Here is a 24,386-nt window from a genome sequence, read left to right as displayed (position 1 = left end):
CTTCTCTTCTCTCCCCTCCTCTCCATGTCCAGCAGTCTCTTCTCTCCCCCTGCCATCCCCTCCCATCAATGTCCAGCGATTTTCCCTGCCCTCCCTCAGCTCCCCGACAGCCCTCCTCTCCATTCCTTTCCTCCCCCCCCCCCCCCCCCCACCCCGGCATGTTTAACCTTTTTATTTTCAGTGGCAGCGACGGCAGTGAAGAAGAAAGCACTCGGGCTCGCCTCCAGCTTCTACCTTCCCTCACACAGTGTCCAGCCTTCTGTGATGATGCATTTCCTGTTTATGTGAGGGCGGGACACTGTGCGAGGGAAGGGAAAAGCTGGAGGCGAGCCTGAGTGCTTTCTTCTTCACTGCCATCGCTGCCACTGAAAATAAAAAGGTTAAACGCACCAGGGGGGGAAGGAACGGAGAAGAGGGCTGTCAGCCGGGGAGCTGAGGGCAGGATGGAGGGAGAGCTGCCTGCATCATTGCGCCGGCCCTGCGTTTGAGGGGCAATGCCCCCTCGCCCCCCAAACTACGCCCATGAGTCCTGTTCTACTGATAATAAAGACGCTTTTAGCACCTGAGAGTGCTGTTTTTTGGTTCATCACCTTCATTGTGTGCGTTGTGACCTAGGAGTTAACAGCTTTATAGTGTTTTTCGAAGGAAAGGGGCGAGAATGTCTCTGACTGGGGGCAAAATAACTGAAAGTTTAAAAAAATGAGATGAAACTTAGCATGTGGTAAAAACCAGTAAAAAGGCACCAATGAAAATGGGCCTGATTAAAATAAGCTCCCCCCCCCCCCCCCCCCCCCGTTAAAAAAAAAAAGGTTCGATTCATTTCTATGAGGGAAGCAATTCCATAGAAGCTTACATAGTGAACCAGAGCAGTTAGGGAACTGTTTCCTTTGAATCAGTCTCTCCCTGTTCTCTATTCTCCAACCCTGCAAACTGCCCAACCCTAAAATATTATTCCTGCAAATTGCCTCAGCCCCAAAAACTACACCTACAACTCTCCACTACCCTGAAAATTGCCCTCACCCCCAAAACCTACTCCCCAATACCCTATAAAAGCACATACAAAAATACATGCACAGACACATAAACATACATACATACATATGATTATGCACAGACATACCAGTCTACAAAAATACACACCAGACATCCACACCTAGACATCCTGAGCATAACTGATATGGCCACCTTTAATTCCTGCTTAAATGAAGTTGCAGTAGTCAAAGTAAGAAAGACTGATTTAGTGAAAAAAAGGTCTTAAATCTCTTTAGTTTCCAAAGTGAATTAAAGACACGAGGCCACCTTAGAAACTTGACTTTCAAGGGTAAGGGATTGATCAATCGTGATTCCTAATAATTTCATTGATGAGTCAAGGGGATAAGTGATGTTCTGTAATGAAAACTTATTAAGATTTATAGGGTGGTGAGGGATAGTTACTACTAGAAACTTAGTTTTTTCAGTATTGAGTTTTAATTTAAAATTAGATGCCCAAGATTCTATTAATTTGATGCCTAATTTGATTGAGTTTGTTATTTCATACTAGTAAAAAAGCCCCGTTTCTGATGCAAATGAAATGGGGGCTAGCAAGGTTTTCTTCTGTGTGCATGTGGGAGTGTGTGTGTCCCTGCCCTCTGCCCTCTCTCCCTTCCCCTGTGCTGTCTGTCCTCTCTGTCCCCTCCCCCCTCAGAGTCGAGTCCTTCAGTGTTAAGTTTCCTGCTGTGCTGTGTTTATGTTACAGAGATAGTGAGGGCTTCTGCCCTCTCTCCCCTCCCCCCTCTGAGTCCTTCACTGTTACAGAGAGAGCGATTTGATTTCGTGCTTGGCTGTGTTTTCCTTCACTGTTTGTGTTACAGAGAGAGCGAGGGCGGGGCAGACACTCATGGGGAAACCAGATATCTCTCCCCCTTCACACTTCCGGCTGGAGGCTTCATTTAGAACGTTGGTGGTGCCTTTATATAGAGAGATAATTCTATAGAGAATGGGATATAAATGGTGACATCATCGGCATAAATGAATGATGAAAGACCATTTATTTCTAGTACATTACCATTACCATGGTTGAGAAGGGATGTAGTATGTTAGCATTGCATATGGGTGGATTTTTGATATACAAACAAGGTTTTGCATCTGTCATAATCCTGCTGTATTCCTATTTTGTTAACACTAGTTATGATGTGTCACCTTCATTATTTAATAAAGATTTAAATTCTCAAAAACAAAAGAGAGAGAAAGAGAGCATGGGGACATGGGTGCCTAAAATCCCAAAGATGGAAGAGTCAAGAGGAAACTAGAGGAAGGCCCTAGTGGCACATGGTCCTAAAGTAGGCTAGAGTTGGCTCTTCTTTGACCTGGGCATTTGGTGCCTTCAAAATTTGGTATCCTAGACATCTGCCTACATAGCTTGTGCCTAAATCCAGGCCTGTGAACAACATAAGAATGAACAAAACATCAGTCAGTTGATTGATAACTGGTACTTCCCTCCATACATGACAAACCAACTAATAGACCTTTGCCCTTAGATGTATACATCAAGGATGACACACCATCAATCAGTGAGTTCGTTCAACAGCTCAGCCAGATTCATGCACAACACAAACATGAGTCATGTGATCATACAAGCGTGAAATGCAAGAGTGCTTATGTTCACACTTTCAATCAGAAAGGCATGCAGCCGCACTAGCATTTGATAAAGTATATAACATGTACTCGCTGCAGGAGACACAAAATTGGCAAAATGGCTGTACTGACTCAATTGGTGGCAAGAAATTGAAATTTGAATAGAAATAAACTACATTGTGCTAAACCTAAATTACAGTAGGGTGTAGTGTATATGCTTATTGCAAAAGCAATTGTTTGGATAAAAATACCCAAATTCAGCTAACAGTATTATATTTTTTATTTTCTTTTGCACTTCTTATTTCCACAATACTTATTTCCACAATAATTGTTTCAGTGGCTGAAGAGCTACCAAAACTTTACTGGTTCCATTTTTAAGCACTGTTTTAATGTCAACTGTTGAATTATGACTAGTTGTCTGCCTTTCTTCTAATTTTTATCACTTTCCTAATACGATAGTAGTTTAGCCTGAATACATCACCTTTCTAATCATTTTTTGTTTTGTCATACTGAACTTCTTCACACTTATAACATTAATACATATATAAAATAAGAGATTGTATTTAAAAAGAAATATTAACCCGACATTTCAAGAACAAACTATCTGTGGGTGACTTCTATACATAGATTTTATTTGTTGCTTTCATTATTCTACCTTTTTGGATTGTTTGTGTCTGCTGTGTTGTGTGGTAATTACATATCTTGTAAAATACAATAGAACTTGTGAAAGGGTGGGCGGTGCAGGAATTGTCAAGTCTCCTGTAATACCGTTGTTTGTGGGAGAGCGAGTAGGCTACAGAAGAGCAAACCCAAATGGAAATCTTGAAACAGAAATTCAGACACTTCCCCTTTGTGGGCAGCTAATTACAGTCTCATGCATAGTTTTAGACAGTGAGGGCTAAAGTTTTTAAGCCTTTGTCAGGTCTTAGATGCATAAAAGTTTGGCATACAGAACCCTATTTTCAATAGCTCAGAAAAGGTGTTTACATGCATGTTTCTGATCAATGTAGTCAGCAGGTGATTTCTAAATGTTATGTGTGAAAACAGCAAGTTGCTTCTTTATAGGACTTTGTACCTTGTTTAGAAACTGGTGAAATTAGTGCTGTCTGCAGGGCTGTGCCTAGGGTCTCTGGTGCCCCCCTGCAGACTATCAGTTGGCACCCCCCCCCCCCCCCCCCCCCCCCCCCACGGTTTGGCACAAGATGCAAAGGAAATAGGAGCTGAAAGATGGAGTGCAGATCTTTTCAAGAAGGCATACCACAATCATCCATCTTAAACACTAAATAATAACACTACACAGGATCTATCCCTCCCCATCTTCAAATCCTTGCTTAAAGCCCACCTCTTCAATGTCGCTTGTGGCACCTAACCATTGGACTAACCAGGAAACCCAGATTGCCCCAATTTGATTGACTGCATTCTTGTCCCTTAAGATTGTAAGCTCCTTTGAGCAGGGACTGTCCTTCTTTGTTAACTTGTACAGCGCTGCATAACCATAGTAGCGCTTTAGAAATGTTAAATAGTAGTAGTACTATACAAAACCGAAAGCCTATCACATGATTGATTACCCTCCTTGCTACCTATATTTAAGCACTACCACTTCAAACCTCATGTCGAATAGAATCTCTCTATAGCAGATGACTACTACTTATCATTTACAATCCATTTTATTACTCATCAGCTTATCTTCCTTGTTCCTTTCCTCTTGCCTTGGTCTCCCCTCCCCCCACACACAAAAATTTCCTCCTTGTTTTTCCTATCTTCCTCTTTGCCTTTCTGTTCCATCAGTTCTTATTTTCCTTTCCTGCCCTTACTCTCCCCTCCTTCGTTCCTCCCTGATTCTAGCTTGTTCTCCCCCCCCCCCCCCCCCCCCCCACACACACACACAGAAATTTCCTTGCCTGCCTTGTCTTTCTTTTCTTCTTCCCCAGCTGGCCTGGTGGTTCCAGTTCCCCCACCCAACCTGCAGCCTCAAATGTACTTAAAGTAGGCCCACCATGCCACGCCAGCCAGCAGCCATTATAATGAAAAGTACAACAACAAGGGCAGGCAAAACCTTACCAATGATGTCCAGTCCACACCACTGCCACAGAACAGCAGCGGATCCAAGCAGCGCGGTGCCGGCTCTCCTCTCATCTCTCCTGCAGGGCAGCACTAACGCAGCGTCGGCACTCGGCTCGGCAACACCCCCCCCAAGTCCTCCAGAGTTGGACTGCCTGCGAGGCTCCAGGCATGTGCGTTGAAGAGCTGGGGGGCGGTGCTAACAGTCACGAATGGAATGAGGCAGCGCTGCGCACGGGAAGGCAGCAACCAGAGCCAGCAGCGGCGCATGCACATATAGGCGCCAACGCGACTACGTGAGAGAGGTGAGGTTTAAATTTATATTTTTTAATTGACTCGGCCGGCGCCCCTGATAGGCAGGCGCCCCCCTGCCATGCTTACCCCGCTGAGTGGGTTAGCACGGCCCTGACTCTGAATCAAGTAGAGGACTTGGGGGGAGGGGGGTGGAAGGGAGGGACAAACGCTGGATCTGCCTGAGCGACGCTGTAAGGCTGGCTGCAGCATCACTGGAAAAAAACGGCTTTTCTATGGCCGGCGCCGGGCCTTCCTTGGAGGCCAGGCCCAGGGTATCTTGCCCTCCCCTTTTGGCAGCTCTGAGGAGACATGAATGTGTATTATAGTTAGGGAGGAAACTGTCACAGGTATCACTGTGGCTCTAATGGCTGTGACTTACAAATAACTCATTTTATAGAATCTCTGAAACTTTACAAAAGGTACTTTAAGAAGGCAGGAACACACACAGCACCTCAGGCAAACTGAAGAAAGCAAGTTTGAAAGAAACTGTTTGCATAAATAAAAAAAATAAATACAATGATTCTCATCATTTTCAAAAAATGCTATCTGGTGATTAAAACAAAGCATCTATTCAGTGTCCCAAAAGGGACAGTAAAGACAATTGAGCTATCTGTATAGCTAAGCGGTTTAATTTAGGACAGAAAAAAAGCTGTTCTAAATTACATGTTTGAGTCAATATTCAGCCATTGTGGTCAGAGGTTTTTTTTAAACACTCTCCCCTTCTTCTTTCTTCCCTTCCGAATCACCACACATTACTAACCGTATCTGATATCCTGCAATGACAATGTTAACAAATCTATGTAAGCCACATTGAGCCTGCAAATAGGTGGGGGAATGTGGGATACAAATGCAATAAATAAATAAAAATAAATAAATAAAATGTCATTTTCAAAAGCATTTATGAATGTAAAAGGATGTTTTACCCAGTGAAATGGACTTTATAAAAAGCTGCATGACCAACATGGGTAAACATAGGTGTAATACTATGTATGTATGCATGTATGTATCTATTTATTTTAAAAATTCTATTCCACCTACAACTAAGCAAATTACAATAAAACGTATTGTGGGATGGGTTCCTCAGTGATCACCCCACCCCTGAAGGGTGATCTGGCATTTCAGTACCAGCACCTATTTTGCTAGAAAGAATGCACTGAGAAAAGGTGATGGTGAAAGCTAGAAGGATGCTTGGGTGCATAGGGAGAGAAATAGCCAGTAGGAAAAAGGAGGCAATGATGCCTCTGTATAAAACTCTGCTGAGACATCATTTAGAATATTGTGTACAATTCTAGAGACCTCATCTTCAAAAAGATATAAACAGAATATAGTCGGCTCAGAGGGCAGCACCTAAAATGGTCACTGGTCTTCATCATAAAGCATATGAGGACAGACTTAAAGATCTTAATATTTATACTTTGGAAGAAAGATGGGAGAGGGGAGATACAATAGAGACATTTAAATACCTACATTGCATAAATGCACAAGAGGTGAGTCTTTCAATTGCCTACATTTTTCTATCTAGTCTGCCCATCCACTCTCCCTATCACTCCGAGATCTTATTTTATTTTTTGTTACATTTGTACCCCACGCTTTCCCACTCATGTCTTGTAAATTTTCCTTGAGACTACTCTTACCGCATGGCCATGCAAGAGGGAGCACTTCTCTTCACCCACTGAGGTGGCGGTAAGGGATCTTGTGCTAGCCCAGCGGTAACTGACTAGTGCATGGCGCTGGCCAATTACTGGCAGGTTAGCGCCACACTAAAAAAATACAGGCCAGTTTTCCCTAGCGTGGGAAATGGCACACACGGGGGGGGGGGGGGGGGGGGGGGGCTGGAACTTCCGCCAGCACCTGCATTGGGCTGGTGGTAGCTCCAGATTTGTGTGCGATAATCCCACCACTTTATAAAAGGGCCCCTCAGCGTGCCACTAGTCAGTAGTGTCGCTTTGTAAAAGGGGTCCTTACATTGTCAGCCCTCCTGGACATGGAAATACCTGGTGCACCTGCATGTAACTCGCCTTCAGCTACTACTGAAGAAGGTGTGAGCAAACTCGAAAATCCTATCCCCCCAAAATCTCTCCACTGCATGGCAAGTGGAAATTTAATTTCACAACACTTTTGACGGTTGCCGATTGTCATTTTATTGGTGTGATCATTAATTTTGTTGTAATTGAGTTCATTTATTTTTGATAGCTTAAAAACAAGAGCATTGAATGTAGATTCTTTGAATGAAAGAAACAAATCCTATTTACTTTTATATACATGCACATTTGTTTGATGTCTTTCACAGCAGGTAAAACACATACTTCTAGCAGCTCATTTTATCTTTAAACAGTTCAAATATGGAGATTCCCGGCTGGCATCAATTGATTCTATTAAAAGCAGACCCCTGCTGCTCTTCCAGGAGTTTGCTCAGTGTGACTGGAAATACTTGCAATTCCACTTTCAAACTGGCAATTAAAGAAATCATCCTAACCATGTCTCTATTACTTCAAGAGGTTGACAATTTCTCTAACTGAGAAAACAGCTGTGTTCCACTAATGAGCCCTGGTAAGGGTGGCATGTGCAGTCTGGCTGTCTTTTCAGACAAGGCACTGGAACATAAAAGCGCTTTGCTGCCCTCTGGTGGCATGGTTTAGAAGTCCTTTGCTGTTTTTCATCAATATGCAGATTAGTTAGCATCTGACTTTACAATTTTCTCCCCATCTTAAAATTGGCATCTTTGGGTAGTACCTGCAGTCCAATCAAAAAGCAGTACAAGATGGCACTATATTTACTGGACAAGTGACACTTTCTTTTGACAAATTATTCTGTAGCTGTATTGAGTTTTTAAATTAACCAATTTTAGCGGAGTGGCTTCAAAAATCTGCAACACCCTGGCAATTTGTCAGATCAGGTCACCTACAGGGAAAATGTATTCAGGTCTTTGGTTCTCAGAAATTCACAGTAGTAGCATCACTTGTGTTTCTCAGAAGCTGCCATCCATAGCACACAAAGAAAATAATCATTTGGGCTTTAATCCTTCAATAGCTTTTGGAGGCCATAGTGAGAGATCCTATTTTACATTAAAATTCTGGTAGCAGTCAGTGCAGATTAAATAGAAGTGTAGAGATGAAAAGCACAGTCCCTGAGGCCCAATCCTAGAGGGTATCCCAAACAGGGTTAGATTAAGGATAAGCATGAAGCATAATGAACATGGGGAGCACTGACTGCAGTTAAACTATAACTGTTTTTTTAAAATATATTTTTATTTATTTATTTAGTAGGATTTATTTACCATCTTTTTGAAAGAATCACTCAAGGCAGTGTACAGCAAGAATAAGTTAAACATAAGCAATAGACAACTACAGCAGTAAAAATATTCAAATAACAATACAAAGTATGGAATAGTATGCTACATTTCACTGTCAACACAATGTGTAATAAAACATTTTATTATAGGGTGTAAGCAAAGATTGAACATATAGATAGATAAGATAGAGTAACAAGTACAAACATGGAGTGGCCTAGTGGTTAGGGTGGTGGACTTTGGTCCTGGGGAACTGAGTTCAATTCCCACTTCAGGCACAGGCAGCTCCTTGTGACTCTGGGCAAGTCACTTAACCCTCCATTGCCCCATGTAAGCTGCATTGAGCCTGCCATGAGTGGGAAAGTGTGGGGTACAAATGTAACAAAAAAAAAACCATAAGGTACTAACTTAAAGAAATCTGACAATGAGATCAAAAAGACACTTGAACATAGAATATTTCTCATTCACCACGTTAAACCTTGCCTGAAAAATTAGATGCCCGCTAATATTCAAAGCACATTATTCATTTGACAAAATGGCCAGATATAATTAATTTAATAATGGACAAGGCAGCACTAAAAATTATCCACTTACCCCCGGATTCTATATATGGACCACTAGATGACTGAGGGGCAAAGGGGGCACTCGGGGAAGACAAGGCCATAGCAGGGAGAGTAAATGAATTCACAGAGGAATATGTGGAAGAGATACCAGTGCCAGAAATGGTATTCAGTGCTAACGAGTCAGAGAAACTGAATCAAATTTCTATAAACCTGGAGGATGTAATGGGCAATTTGACAAATTGAAGAGTAGCAAATCACCTGGGCTGGATGGTATACATCCTAGAGTATTGACAGAATTGAAAAATTAACTTGTAGAACTATTGTTAATAATATAAAATTTATCTTTAAAATCAAGCATGGTATTGGAAGATTGGAGGGTGGCCAATGTAATGCCGATTTTTTAAAAGGGTTCCAGAGGTCATCTGGGAAATTACAGACCGGTGAGCCTGATGTCAGTGCCAGACAAAATAGTAGAAAATATTATAAAGAACAAAATTACAAAACATATAGTGAAGTGAAATCTTGCCTCACCAATCTACTACATTTCTTTGAAGGAGTGAACAAACATGTGGATAAACAACTTTGAATAACTTTGTGTCATTGGCAAATTTAATTACCTCACTAGTTATTCCCATATCTAGATAATTTATAAATATGTTAAAAAGCAGTTGTCCCAGCACAGACCCCCGTGGAACTCCACTATCAACCCTTCTCTTTTGAGACTATTGACCATTTAACCCTACTTTCTGTTTTCTATCTTTTAACCAGTTTTTAATCCACAATAAAACACTAAGTCAAATGTCTTTTGAAAATCCAGATACACAATATCGACTGGCTCACTTTTATCCATATGTTTGTCTTCTCTGAGGTAAAATCGCAAGAGAATTGTGAAAAAATTGCAAGAGGACCTTATGAGACTGTGAAACTGGACATCCAAATGGCAGATGACGTTTAATGTGAGCAAATGCAAAGTGATACATGTGGGAAAGAGGAGCCTGAAATATAGCTACATGATGCAAGGTTCCATATTGTGAGTCGCCAACCAGGAAAAGGATATAGGTGTCATCATTGATGATACATTGAAACCCTCTGCTCAGTGTGCAGTGGTGGCAAAGAAAGCAAATAGAATATTAGGTCTGCTCAGTGTACAGCAGCGGCAAAGAAAGCAAATAGAATATTAGGTATTATTAGGAAAGAAATGGAAAATAAAGAAAAGAGGATGCTATAATGCCTTTGGATCGCTCCAAGGTGCAACCGCACCTTGAATACTGTGGGTAATTCTGTTCACTATATCTCAAAAAAGATATAGTGGAATTAGAAAAGGTAAAGAGAAGGGCAATGAAAATGATAAAGGGGATGGGATGACTTCCCTATGAGGAAAGGCTGAAGTGGCTAGGGCTCTTCAGCTTGGAGAAAAGATGGCCAAGGGGAGATATGATAGAGGTCTATAAAATAATTTGTGGAGTGGAATGGGTAGACGTGAATTGCTTGTTTATGCTTTCCCAAAAATACTAAGACTCGGGGGCACGCAATGAAGCTACAAAGTAGTAAATTTAAAACAAATTGGAGAAAATATTTCTTCACTCAACATGCAATTAAACTCTGGAATTCATTGCCAGAGAATGTGGTAAAAGCAGTTAGCTTAGTGGGGTTTAAAAAAGGTTTAAATATCTTCCTAAAAGTACAGCCCATAAGCCATTATTAAGATGCACTTGGGGAAAATCCACTGCTTATTTCTAGGATAAGCAGCATAAAATGTATTGTACTGTTTTGGGATCTTGCCAGGTACTTGTGACCTTGGCCACTGTTAGAAACAGAATACCTTTGGTCTGTCCCAGCATGGCAATTCTTATCCTATATAATAATTCTCACCTCCAACAGGATGTGCTTGGGACCGTGCCTGCCGGAAGTGGTCTGCTAGGCAGGCACGCACTGACCTCAGTGACATCAGTGACAGACAATTTGGCAAAGCAAAACAATCTGAATGCTGGCCATTAGGACACAGGGTTGATAGGAGAGTTTTAAAAGACTGAAGGAACCGAAAGTGTTAAATGGGGGGAGGGGGAGTTCTGAACACTGAAAGACATGAATATTTGGGAAAGGAAAACAATCTGAATGCTGGCCATTAGGACACAGGGTAGATAGGAGAGTTTTAAAAGACTGAAGGAAACGAAAGTGTTAAACTGGAGAAGGGGGGGGGGGGGGGAGTTGTGAATGACTGAAAGACATGCAAATTTGGGACAGGAAAACAATCTCAATGCTGGCCATTAGCACACAGGGTACATAAGGAACCAAAAGTGTTCCGGGGGGGGGGGGGGGAGGGGGGGGCAAGTTCTGAATGAATGAAAGAAATGAAAATTTACGAGAGGAACACAATCTGAATGCCAGGCATTTGTACACAGGGTAGATAGGACACTTTTTTTTTTTTTAATGAAGGACGTGAAAGTATTACATCTTGGGGGAGGGGTGAGGAGGAAAGCGGTGGGGTATCCGGATACTGGGTGTTAGGGCCACGGGGGTACATAGACTTTTGAAAGCCTTAAGGAACCCAAAGTGTGGGAAGGAGGAGGAAAAGGAGGGGAGGGAACGGGATGAGGGGCATTAGGAACAGGGGAGGGGGCCCTGTCACACACTCTCATTCTCACACACACACACACACACTGTCACACAGACAGTCTCACTCTGTCACACACCCGCACATTCACTCTGGCTCTCTCTCTCAAATATACACACTCCCAGGAAAACCTTGCTAGCGCCCGTTTCATTCGTTCCAGAAACGGGCCTTTTTTACTAGTATTCATATAAGAGGTGGGAAAATGTGGGATACAAATGCAACAAATAAATAAATATAAAATTGCACACACAAATTTGGGCAATAATTGGGCACTAACAATCAATTATTGGCATTAATTGGCAACAATTTGGATTTCCGTGCCTATCTTATGAGCACTATTCTATAAAGATGCAAATGTAAGTCTTTTAGCATGCAACTGAAAAGAGGGTATGACAATTGGAGGTGCATGGGCCAGGTCAGGGGTGTTCACTAAAGATGCACGTAGTATTACAGAATTCAGGGGATCAGCGCCTAATTTACTTACGATGATTTACACCCAGTTTCACTGGGTGTAAATTATCGTGCCAAAAGTTGAGCACAGATCCTAGTGCTACGTACTATTATATAAATGGTGCCCCAAGTTGGATGAAGCACCATTTATAGACTAGTTCAGGGCTGCCAAATAGTAGGTCTAAACTCAATGGCATTTGTCATAATACACTCTATATACTTATTGCTGCTACCTATACAAACAGCAGCACTGAATATACAGTTTAAGTTAAGCACCAGTGACTGGGCCAGCTGGATATTGACTCAATGGCAACAAATATTGAAAATGTAATCACCATCCAGGTCTGCAGCACTCACCGCTCAACACAGCCCCTCAACAAGTCATGCCCAGCTAGTAGGTAAATTGCATACATATCAGCATGTGGATTGCAGGCTACAGGCATATTCATGTGATGCACTGGCAGTGTGTCACAATCAGTTTGGCACTAGAGGGAGCTACAGAGGCTATATGAGAGTTCTGAATGAAAGGAGCTTAATTTAATGCAGATGTATTCCATAGGAGTCCATAACTAACAGGAAGTGAGCTCTTTTTGGAAATAAGCAGTCTGGGAGACATATTAAGAAGGCATCTAAAGCTCAGAACACAGGAGACAACAATTAAATACCTGGGACCAAGTAGCAGTCTGCTAGTGAAGGGAAGACAAAGCAAACCCTGTTTTCTGTGAAGCTAAAGAGCACAGTAACAACCAGGGGCAGACTAACAATTACTTGGGCCCCCAGGCAGTAAAGTTCATTGGTCCCCTCTTTGCCACTGCCCATGGCTGCGCTGCCACTGCCTCCTCCCACACTACAGCCGTCCTATTGCCACAGCTGCCACCCACTTCCTGCACGCTAGTCCTCTGAGTCTCAGTGGACATTCCCAGTCCTACCTTGAAGTGCCCTGGTGGTCTAGTGTGTTCTTCAGGGGTAGGAAAGAACCATCTTTCCTTTGAATCCCTACCTGCCTTGTCCAGTGTCTCCCCTCTGGTGTCCCCATCCCTATCCTCCCATGTTCAGCATCTACACTTTCAGTCCCCATCCTCCCTCCATATTCAGCTTCCCACTCTGTGTCTCTTTCCCTCCCCATGTGTCCAGCATTGCCCCTCTGTGTCCCTGTCCCTATGTGCCCTCCATACCTAGCATCTTGTCTCTGTGTTCCTGTCCCACCCTGTGTTCAGCTTCTCTCCTCTCTTTTCCCTTCCTCCTGTACCCTCATCCCTCTGCTTCTCCTACATTCCCCTCCCCTCCTTACATTAACCCAGCACCTCTCCAACCCCACCATTACCACATGATCCTCTAAATGTGCAGTGTCACCAGGAGAAGCAGCACTGAAAGCATGCTGGCTCTAGCCAGCCCTCCTTCTGTCACATCTCACTTCACTGATGTAACTTCCTAAGGATGGGGCCAATTAGAGGCAGGGTATTTTCAGCACTGCCTCTGCTGGCAATCCAGGATGCATTTCAAGGACTGTGGTGGGATGGGGGCTGGAGAGGTGCTGAACATATGCAGGGGGAGGGGAAGAGAGGGATGCCAGACTTGCAAGGACTGAAAGAGTTCAACTGCAGTCAGCCCCTTGGTCGGCCCTGTGCATTTTGTCAGGCTCACTCAAGGGTAGCTATGCTCCTACTGGGACTACTTTTCTAAAAGAACTTACAGTCTCAAGTTCCTGCCTACCCCAGAATTAACCAGTCCCTTGCTGGTGGGTTTTCCCATTAATGAGAATGAGCCCTTCGGTTAGTTCTGAGACCTGGAAAATCCACATGTATAAAAGCACAAAGCCCTTCTTGCAAAACCTGCTGTGTAGTCAGAACAGCCAAAAACTGTACTTTTCCCTCTTTTCATTTCAGGCTAAAAGCTTTACCCACCTGTTTACAAAGCTGTGATAGCAGCTGCCAGTGCAGTAATGCATTGCTGCATGGCTTTGTAAATAGGGGGGTTAGATACCCCAAATCTCATAATATCATGTGAATGATTCTTAATTATATATATATATATACACACACACACACACACACATATACTAGTGAAAAAGGCCCATTTCTGGCACAAATGAAACAGGCGCTAGCAAGGTTTTCCGTGGAGTGTGTATGTTTGAGACTGTCTGTGTGCGAGAGTGAATGTGCAAGTGTGTGTGTGTGTGTGTGTGTGTGTGTGTGTGTGTGTGTGTGTGACAGAATGAGAGTGGGTGCAAGTATGTCGGTGAGAGTGTGTGTAAGAATGAGTGTGTGCAAGTGCGTATGTGAGACAGTGTGTCCTCCCCTCTCTCAGGTCAGAGGACCTCCTCCCCCCCCCTCTCTGTGGTCTTAGGGACCCCCCTCCCCGCCCTCTGGTCTCAGGACCCCCCAAGACACATGTTCTGTGTGTGTATGTGAGAGTTTTCTTCTTGTGGGTTACCTTTTTCTGGTGCTGACATTCAGAAGCGGCTCCTGGTCTTCTTTTTTTCCACTGCCGTGTCTCCGCTACTGTTCAGCTGTCCAAGAGCAACGTTGATTGGTCTGTCGTGCGCCTTACGTTTCATTCCGTTGCCTAGCAACGTTTTGGCGATGGTAGTCCTTCCTTATTTCTTGCAGGCCGTTTTCATGGGTCCACGATGCGTCTGACATCACATTTCGTCGAGCGTTGCGATTTGCTGAGTGTCAGTGCTCCGCCCTCGACGTCATCACGTTATGACGCGAGGACGGGGCAGACATTCATGGCGAAAAAGCAATCTACACAACTACACATTTAGAACGTTTGGAGACTTGACTTGCAGCTTCATTAGAACATTGGAGGTGCGTTTGATAGATAGATAGATGGATAGATAATTTAGTGGCTATAATACTAGAAACCTGGTTTTAGCGGCTTCTGAGGATTTCTGAAGCATTTAAAGAGGCCAAAACACTTAGTGAAAGCAATCAGCTACCTACTTCTGAATTTAAATAAGTTCTAATCATAAAAGGAATGAAAATGCTAATAGCCTTTTTTAATAGTAAAACATTGAGAGCTGATTTTGATAAACGTTGCTTAGAGTTTTCCATGCCTATCGTAAAGTCTCGTGAATGGGCTTCCCTAGAACAACTGGTGATAGTCATGTTGCTGTGTGCAATTCCTTCTTTTATTTAAGGAAAATGAAGCTAAAAACTCATAACCCCAATTAATGGGTAGACTACACAATACCTGTGAAACTCAACTTTATGTGAGTAACAGCCTGGCTGTATAACAAGATAACAATGTTTGAATGATTTTACAAGACAAAGAAATAGCCATTTTCAAAAAGACTGACTTCTCTAAAGATAAAACTAGATGACATGAAATACAGGAATACATAAGACACAGGGTAGGATGGAAATTTAAGAGCCGGATGTGTCCCAGCCTGGCCTCTTTGATGAGCCTTCCCAGGAAATATCTGTTCCCCATCATTTCTTCTCAGACATTTCAGCTAGTGTCTGGAGTTTTAATCTTCAATTTGCAGAGGGAAGATGATTAGTGTTCAGAGGAGGGGGAAGCAAAGGGGGATAGATACCCTTACAGTTGCCAAATAACTAAGATGATTCAGGATATAGTGAGCATTAAACAAAATAACTGATTACAGAACCGAGCGCACCATCAGAAATAAAACTTTTTTTAAAATAAAGAATGATAGACAGGTGCGTGTTTTCCTTTTTTTTTTTCAACCCCTCCCTATTGTATAAGTACAGTGAAGAACACATTTTTAAAAATATACTTAAGTAAAAGTTATTGCCTAATATAATACAAAAGTAAAAATCCAAATCAATTCACAATAAACACTAACACCCCTGTTTAATAATCCACGCTAGCAGCTGCTGTGCGGTAATACCAACACAGCCCATTCACTTTGAATGAACTATATCGGCATTGCCAAGCAGCTTAGTAAACAAGGTGGTAAGTCTTGCTATAGCCCAGATGGGGAGAAATCATATTAACATTTAAGTAACTGAGCCTCAGCTGTCCAGGGAGAGTCATAGACTTTTCTATCAAACCCTTAATGGCTCCTACAAGAACCAGAAAAACAGCCGAGGGAATCGTTCAAATATTTGAGCGTGGAGCTGGCTATGTATACAGAAAAAATTATATAGACTGAATGTATCCAAACTATTAGGTCAAACCATGTCCAATTAGAGACATGGCAGAGTTTCCCCCTTTCTGTTGCGGGGCGTTTTACTTCGATACACATGACATTGTTTTCCAGATGGTTATATGTTATGCAAACTCTTTCTCTTTGGATTCTACAGAAAAACCTTCAGGTTTTGCATAGGGAATTGGGGAGATTCTCTTGGGCAGGGAAGAAAACAAAATTAACGTTTGAACTTTTAATAGGAAATTGGGTGGGGGAGGGGGCTAGGACAACCTGATTTTAAGCTTTATAACTGGGCCTGTCTCTTGAGACATCTTGGGAAATGGCTATTTGGTATGAAGGAATATACTCCTTGCTCCCTGGAAAAGGAGTTCTTTACCTCTTTACATTTGAACTTGTTGCCGGAGGATGTGGTAATAGTGGTTTGCAAGGGTTTAAAAAAGGTTTGGACAAGTTCCTGGAGGAAAATTTCATACTCTGATATTAAGAGACATGGGGATGCCACTGCTTGCCCTCAAATTGGTAACATGGAATGTTGCTACTAATTGGGTTTATGCCAGGGACTTGTGACCTGGATTGGTCACTGTTGGAAACAGGATACTGGGCTAGATGGACCATCGGTCTTACCCAGTATGGCTATTCTTATGTTCTTAACTTTTTGCTGCAGGCAAAGCAAAAACAGCTGCCACTTCATGCTCATCACTGTATACTTTTACAGCCTCGCAGGGGTTTGTGGGTAGTGTTAACAAAGCATTGGAAGCAGGATACCCATAGCTCACTTCTACTCCCACTCCAAGGGAACTCGGATGTTCAGCCAAAATAATACAGTCTTTGCAAAGTGGAAGGCGAGTCGGGAATCTTTATTGAAGCATTGTATGTCCAATGATGGAGCCTTACTTCTGCTATCAGTATTGAGACAGAGACTGGGAGACTGTGCTAGAGATGACTTTAGATACCGCCAGCAACAGCATTATATTCACTGTTTAAATTTTCTTTCAATTGCTTTTGAGTTTATTACACAATTACAAGATTTGCTTCTTTCTAAAGGTCCGGATCCACCATCCACCTTTTTTCACAAGGCCCTATTGAGTTCTGGTACCAGAAAATGGATGCTGATATAGAGTGGATAAAAAAGGGAACTGAACCTCACTGAAGGGAACATAGACTTCCTATGTACTGTCAAACATATTCCTCTGATCTTTATTTATTTATTTATTTATTTAGATTTTGCTCACACCTTTTTCAGTAGTAGCTCTAGGTGATCTTGTATATAATACAGGGAATGCTTGTTCCAGGTTTTACATAGAGCTTGCTTCTCCCTGGCCAGGGGATATAGGAACAATGCATTTTATCTTCTCAATGCTCCAAGTATGAACATATTAAAGGGGATTTCAGACATGTACTGTGGAAATGCCTCTATATTCAATCCTTTTGGAGTTCAATTAATTGGCTTAGGGCCCTTTTGAGAAAACACATTAGGTGTCAACCTTGGGCTATGGTATTAGGTGGGAAGAACACTTTGGGGGTCATGAGGAAGGTCCTAGAATGCTGGTTCAGATATCTAGAGTGATAGCTTTGAAATGTATTCTTAGACACTTAATACAGATGGGCTCCCCATCTTACTGAGAATAGAGAAATGGACTTCACAATCTGTGGCTGTTGGAGTTTCAAGGTTCATAAACATCGTAAGCATTTTCGGCTACATCCAGCCCCTCTCCTCTCGGGCATGCAGTCGAATCCTAAATCAGCTGGGGGGATTACCTAGTTATACACGAGTCTAATTCTGGGTTCAGTACTTTCATTTATTTCTTATTTGGTAATGAGAGGGGTTATGCAGGATACATGTTAAGGGCCTTCTGGACGGGGGTGGGAGGTCTGACAATTTGGTTTATTGCAGAGAGAGCTACAAGAACAAAGTTTTTCTCTGCTTAAAAGAGTTTATATCATTTCTAGGGGTTAATAGGTGGGGACTAAGTGCTTGAAGTTAGTACTCTTATCGTTATTTGTATTTAGTCTTGATTGTATTTTGGAGCTTCGTGTACTATTTCTTGTATGCTGTAATTTTCATTTGTGTTATTCATTGTATATAGGTATCCACATTGCTATTTCTTATTAATAAAATGTTTAAACATAATGAATTCTATCAGTAAATATGCATCAGATCTGCAGGACAGTAAAAAGATACGGCATAAATAAATAGGCTATATTGAGGTAGAGCCACATAAGTATAGTATATTAAAATAAAATAGCTCTCCAGATCAGGACTGGACAGTGTTAGGTAAAACTGCAAATACTTTTGGTCTGATGGGTACAGTTATGTGTCCATTGCTCCTCAATACCCATGATAGTAATCAAAGTTCATGTCATTCTTGTATAACTGATCTGCTTTGTGCACACTCTCAACACTTGTTCTTTCAAATCTTGAGGATTTGTCACAAAAAAAAAGCATTCATGAAACACCTTTCAAAAGTCTCACCTGAAGACTGCACACCATCATTTATGTTGTTGTGACCAGTACTCTGTTCCTTGGTCCTCTCGCTGCGACCAGGAGCTGGAGCACTGACCACTGCAGATGCAGCAAAGTGGGCACTGAAAGGAGACATTCATCTCTTCATCTGTCACTGATGCAGTAAGCAGAAAGAAATCCACAACGGGGAAGGCAGGAGTTTGCTATGAGCAATGGAGCTGTAATTTTCAAATTATTATTATTTTTAATTGCAAAAACCATCAAAATCTGTCTTTTGAGCAGCAGGCCACATTTTTCTGGGAATGCCTCTGGGCTGCTACAGCCCTACTTGCTGTCATCTATGGCAGTATGCGGTGAGAGTGAGGGGCCACTTACAGGTCAAGTGTCTTTTGCCCTAATCAGGCCTGCCTTCTAACCCCCCCCCCCCCACACACACACACTAGATATTGTTGTGACAGTCCTTTAGCTAATGGGTATAGGTACCCTTTCTAGCCTATCACAATTTTATTTGGCCTTAGAATTCATGTCTCCTACATGGCAGACCCTTTTAATGGATCCCACTCTGTAGCCCCTGGATTGTCGGCTGCAGTCAAAATTGATCAAGCAGCAGCCACTTCGCTGATGCAGATGACTTGGTCTTCGTTTCGCCTTCCCTGCGGTGCTGTCATCCATGATTTCTAGCTGCTGGGTGAACTAGCATATCTTTCCCGCTGCAGTCCAGGGTGCGGTCCCTATTCCTCTGCGGTGGTGTTGCCGGACCCGTGGACATCCAGGGCCCTGTCGGCATTGCCTGCCTCCAGCTGCTGTCGTCTGCCTCTGGTAACCGCTGCCTCTCTCCTGGCCGCATGCTGCTGCTTCTTCAGCGCTGTTCCGTCTGGATTTCCATCATCCATCTTGGTTTGCCTACATTTCCACCGTTCATCTTAGTCTCTCTTCCCTTTCCCTTCTTACCCTGTTCCTTCTCCCCTATCTAATGTAATTGTAATCGATTTATCTGTGCATTGTAAGCCACTTTGAGTCTGCTTCCGCTGGAAAAAAGTGGGGTATAAATGTTCATAAATAAATAAATGTTTTGGACATACAGTCAGAAGTGCTTGAGCCCTGTAAAAGGTTTAACAATACTGAACAAAAGTATTTATTTATTTATGTAGGTGGTGTTTGGGTTACTGAGATTTGGTATACTGGACTTCATACAAAACATTAAACCACAGAAAGCAACAAGGAAGGTCAATAAAATAGCGGTGTATGGGTCAAGCAATATTTTGGGGTATGTCACTGTCTTCTTCAAAATATGCCACCTTGCGGCCTTTTGAGAGGTATCTGATGCGCTCCACTTCCCCACCTCCATTGCTGGGCTTCTGAAAATGAATTTCAATCATATCCTGGATGCTTTCTTCATCATCTGGGCCTGCTCTGATATCTGTCAACAGTATTGTCCTTCTTGAAATGCCAGAATATGTCTACAGAAACAAAACGGTTCAACATTATAGTCGCCATGGATTCATTTTGTAAGTGGGTTTGAACACCTGAAATGCTGCCCTAGAGTTTCTGAAAATATTGTTAATAGGCTCTTATGGCGTTCCTCCTAAAAAATGGCCCTCCCTGTCCCTTCATAACAAGTGGGTGAAGGTAACAAGAAATGCCCAGTGAAAGCAATTAGGGATCTTTTTAAACATATGCATTTTATTTTTCAACCTGTTCCCGCACTAGGGAAGAGTAGCAGAGCCTGGAAGACCTGCTGAGTTAATAAGCGCTCAGCATTCCTTTGAACGGAAGGGAAAATTCATCTGACAGGTGCTCTATGGGAGACTATTCTGTACAAAACTACTCTTAAAAAATAATTATAAAAGGATCTTAATTTTAAACATTGCCCTGTATGAATGTTTTCTGTGCTCCCTTCAACCCCGTCATTCTTTTAAGGCAATATGGGGCATTTCCGTGAAGAGAAAAAGGATACCTAGAAGAGGAGTTGATTACTTTCACATGTCTCTATCCTCAGCAGTATATCAAAAACAATCCTAATGCTACCAAGCTAGAAGACCGTTACAGATACAGTTGAGTCTCAATTATCCAAAGTAAATGGGACCAACAGGTTGTTAAGTTGTTAATCAAAAAGTCAGATAAATACAGAAAAAGTGGATGATGGATAAAATAAAAGTATACTAATGCATGCTTCAAAAGAGGAAGCAGTAAAAAAAAAAAAAAAAAAGTTTAAAAAACTTAAATGTACCCAAGAACCTTACCTAGCACTGCTGCCTTATAATAGAAAGAGAATCCAATGAGCATCTCAATGACAATACTGTAACGTCACCACGGTATGTCAGATAATCCAGAACATTGGATAAGCGAGACTCTACTGTATTTTAAATTGAAACAGCTTTCGCCTAGTATATACACTGCAGATATCTAAGGTGAATGAAAACATGTAACATATGTGAACGGGTTATAATAATAATAAAAGAGGTTAAAAAAAAAAACAATTAGATGAAAAATCCTTTACCAACTATCATGGGCCAATGATGACATGTTTGTGGTGACTTTAAATCTGTGAGGGTTTTGGATCAAGATCCACATTTGAATATCCATCACCTTTATTATAAGTTCATGCCCAGTGGTACATATTTTTAACCTGTAGTAAATTTACACACCCTGGTCATACTGCAATCCTTATGATCTTAAGCAGAAAGGACAACTGTGAGCCGAGAAGGAAAGACATACAGAAGATGTGTCTCTGGATGGTTCTTTCCAACAGCTGAAGAACTTGGGCACTTTGGCATTCCTCTTTGTCACCATCTCAAGTCCCAAAAGTGGAGAACCCTAAAGGTCAACTATCAGCTGAAAACCCTGGCTGGATAGTTCCCATTCTCCCGGGTGCAAGGAGTGCCTGCTAAGAAAGTCTACCTCCACATTCAAGAACCCAGCTATGTGAGCTGTCGACAAGCAGAGATTTTTCTCCGCCCAATTCATGAGTGAGATCACCTCCACTGCCATCGGGTCCTGCCTTGCTTATTGATGTAAGCCACCACTGTCACATTATCAGAGAAAATTCGGACCGGGGCCCCTTCCGGGGAAAGGAAGCAAAGACACGTAAGGGATAGACCCTCTAAGTGGCCAAAAGGTAGCCCCAAGCCACGGGTGGCTAGGCTTTTCTTGAAAAAGGCAACACAGTATTGCCAGATAAAGATCAGTTTTTATCATTTTGAATAAAGAGAGTCACTAATAGGATTTAGGATTTTTTAAAACCCTCTCCTTTTTTCCTCTCTCGCCATTCTCATCCCCAGTGTACTTTAATTATGTTAAGGAAAACCGCTTGCTCTCAGTCTGTTATTCACTTATGTGCATATGGCGATTTATACTTGTATTTTACTTGGATTTACACAATTCCCCCTATATTTTACAAAAGCTCCAATAAATGGTGAGCCTCTTGTAGAATACATTTAAGGATTTGCAGGAGTGCACGTGAATTTGACACACATCAGCCGGAGGAAATGATTTTAGAAAGCTGCACATGGGGTAAAAGAGAATCTTGTTCTTGCCAAAACGTGCATGGGAGTAACTTTATACAAGCGTAAAATTCCACCACCTTGATTGCATTCTTATCAGCACATCCTTTCGCCCCTCCCTTGGTTCCAAAATGGTATCCTTGACTCCTAGCAGTAGTCCAATCGAACGGTTTTGGAACCAAGAGCTGCATGGAGCAGGAGTACATGGGTATGGTTGTTGGAAGGGTGATCAGGAGTACTGATAGTTGTCAGCCTGTGCACCAGCCCTTTCAAGCTGGCACTTGTGCGAATCTTTGGACAGGTGTAAAGGCAGATGTCCAAAACTTTTGGCATCCACATTTATTCCTCTTCTAAAACAGTGAATACATGTTGACATTTCGGGCCAGACCAAAACATGCCCCACTGAAATCTGGATGAAGTGTAGCTCTCCATGTGCTTTCTAAAATCACTATTTGCACATGGAGCCCATCTACACATGCACATGCCACTATTGCATATAAAGGTCAGGAGATGCTTAAGGGGTCCTTTTACTAACTGCACGTGCTTACCGCAGATTAAAATGGCTTATCGCGGGGTGCGCTGAGGCATCCCACAGTAAGTTCCAAATGTGCACTGCTTCCCACGTGCTAAAAATAATTTTTATTTTTTGACCGAAGGGGCATGCCTGGGGGAGCAGAGAGTGGGCATTTCAGTTAGAACGTCAGCATTGCCACACGCTGATTAACAAGAGAGCTCTTACTGCCTACAAAATAGGTGGCAATATGGACTTGCACACTAATTTTTGTTAATGGACGAATGCTAATGGCAACATTAATTCAGAAAATGGAAAACTGGGCCATTTTCTGGCTGTGGTAGAAATGATCTTAGCATGGGGGAAAGACCCATGTAAAAGCATGCTACTGCCACTTTCTACCACAGCTTTGTAAAAAGAACTCTATGTGCCCCAGCATTTTACAAAGACAAAGCACAGAGATTGCAGCTCAATGAAGCCACAGATATTTGTGTCTGCTCGAAAGCAGGCCTTAATGTTCACGTGTAAACTGCAATGCACATAAATTATAACTCTGCCTGCGCTCTGGCCCAAGTATGCCCCTGAATATGCCTACATGTGGGTCGCGTACAAATACACGATTGTCACCATGCTTACTTTTAACAGTGGAGGTAATTTTATGAAAACCATGTTACACAGGTAAAAAGGCCTTTATGTAAGAAAAAAAAAAAACAGGCATCACTATCAATTAACAGTTGCTTAAAACAAAGTTGACAAAAGTACTAAATACGTAGGAATCAATTTTCAAAGAGTTTTGGGACCTAGATCATGAAAATATGTTCCTAAATTGGCCCCTTAAAAACTGAATAGGGTTAAGTGCCTAAAATTGAGGTCCCTCTGTAGGTGGCTATAGTGACATTAGGATTTCAACTTTATTTTAGCTCAAGACACCTTTTCTGGGTTGATACCCAAACTTTCTTGGTCCATAACAAAAGAACTTAAAGACACAATAGCTTACATTAGCCTAACCAAAACTATAATCAGAAACGTTTCATCACTAGTTGATATCATCCAGTAATATGGGTGCTTTCAGTTAGTTGGTTTCAGCACTTAAAGGCTATTTTACCAAAATGCAGTAAATGGTTAACAAGTAATAGCACACAATACGGTTTCCATGGTGGCATGACAGTGCACCAATTCATTGAGCCTTATCTGCATGTTGTGTTAGGAAGTGGGCACTAGGTTGGTCATGGGTGAAGAATAGACAGTTGCATGGGGACAAAAGTTTCACCTGTCCTCACTGGAATTTTGCCCATCCCCACTGGAACCTCCTTAACAACAGCACATGTCAACAACTTCCTCTCTCAGTGCTTATGGGGATTTCAATGCTGTCATCCATACCCATTAATTTTTTTGGTGCTATTATCATTGCTAGGCTAGTTCAAACACACAAGGAAAGGATGGTTAGGCTGGCCTAGCACTATACTTCTATGGGAACTCCACAGGACCTGCAACCAGCCCCATGGGAGTCCCGTGGACCTAGAGAGGATCCCAGCAGGTTTCCCACTAACCCATTCCCGTGTAACTCTCTAGTGGAGAACAAACTGTTAGCACACGGTACTTTTCGCATGAAGCACTTAAGTGCATCCACACTAACTTCAAAAAGGATTAATATGTGCTAAAAAAAAAAAAAAAAAACATTTCAGTCCAGGAATTGCAGAGGGCACAATGGGTACACCTCCAGTTATATCTAATCATGCTCTCTCCAAAGGACATCAAGCAATGCGATATCCACCAGTCAGCCTTCTCTGAAGTAGTCCCCACACTCTGGAATTCACTCTCTGAAAGGCTTCACTTAACACAAGACTATTTCTACTTCAGGAAGCAGGTGAAAGCTTGGCTCTTCAACCACGCACATACTGTAACAG

The 24,386-nt window shown here is 42.2% G+C and overlaps 1 protein-coding gene across 3 annotated transcripts in view; it reads right to left on the bottom strand.

Annotated features, from left to right (window-relative positions):
* Nucleotides 1-19,571: 19,571 nt before the first annotated feature.
* Nucleotides 19,572-24,386, bottom strand: part of NMI (N-myc and STAT interactor) — a 41,114-nt gene continuing 36,299 nt past the window's right edge. For all 3 annotated transcript variants that reach the window (XM_030210506.1, XM_030210505.1, XM_030210507.1), the window contains one exon: nucleotides 19,572-19,925. In XM_030210506.1, coding sequence (XP_030066366.1) covers nucleotides 19,716-19,925 — 210 coding nt within the window. In that variant the 3' untranslated portion in view covers nucleotides 19,572-19,715. The remainder of the gene's footprint in view (nucleotides 19,926-24,386) is intronic.

The sequence above is a fragment of the Microcaecilia unicolor genome, chromosome 7 (genome assembly GCF_901765095.1).
Source record: "Microcaecilia unicolor chromosome 7, aMicUni1.1, whole genome shotgun sequence".
NCBI classification, from domain to species: domain Eukaryota; kingdom Metazoa; phylum Chordata; class Amphibia; order Gymnophiona; family Siphonopidae; genus Microcaecilia; species Microcaecilia unicolor.
This window is presented reverse-complemented; position numbering and strand designations above follow the sequence as displayed.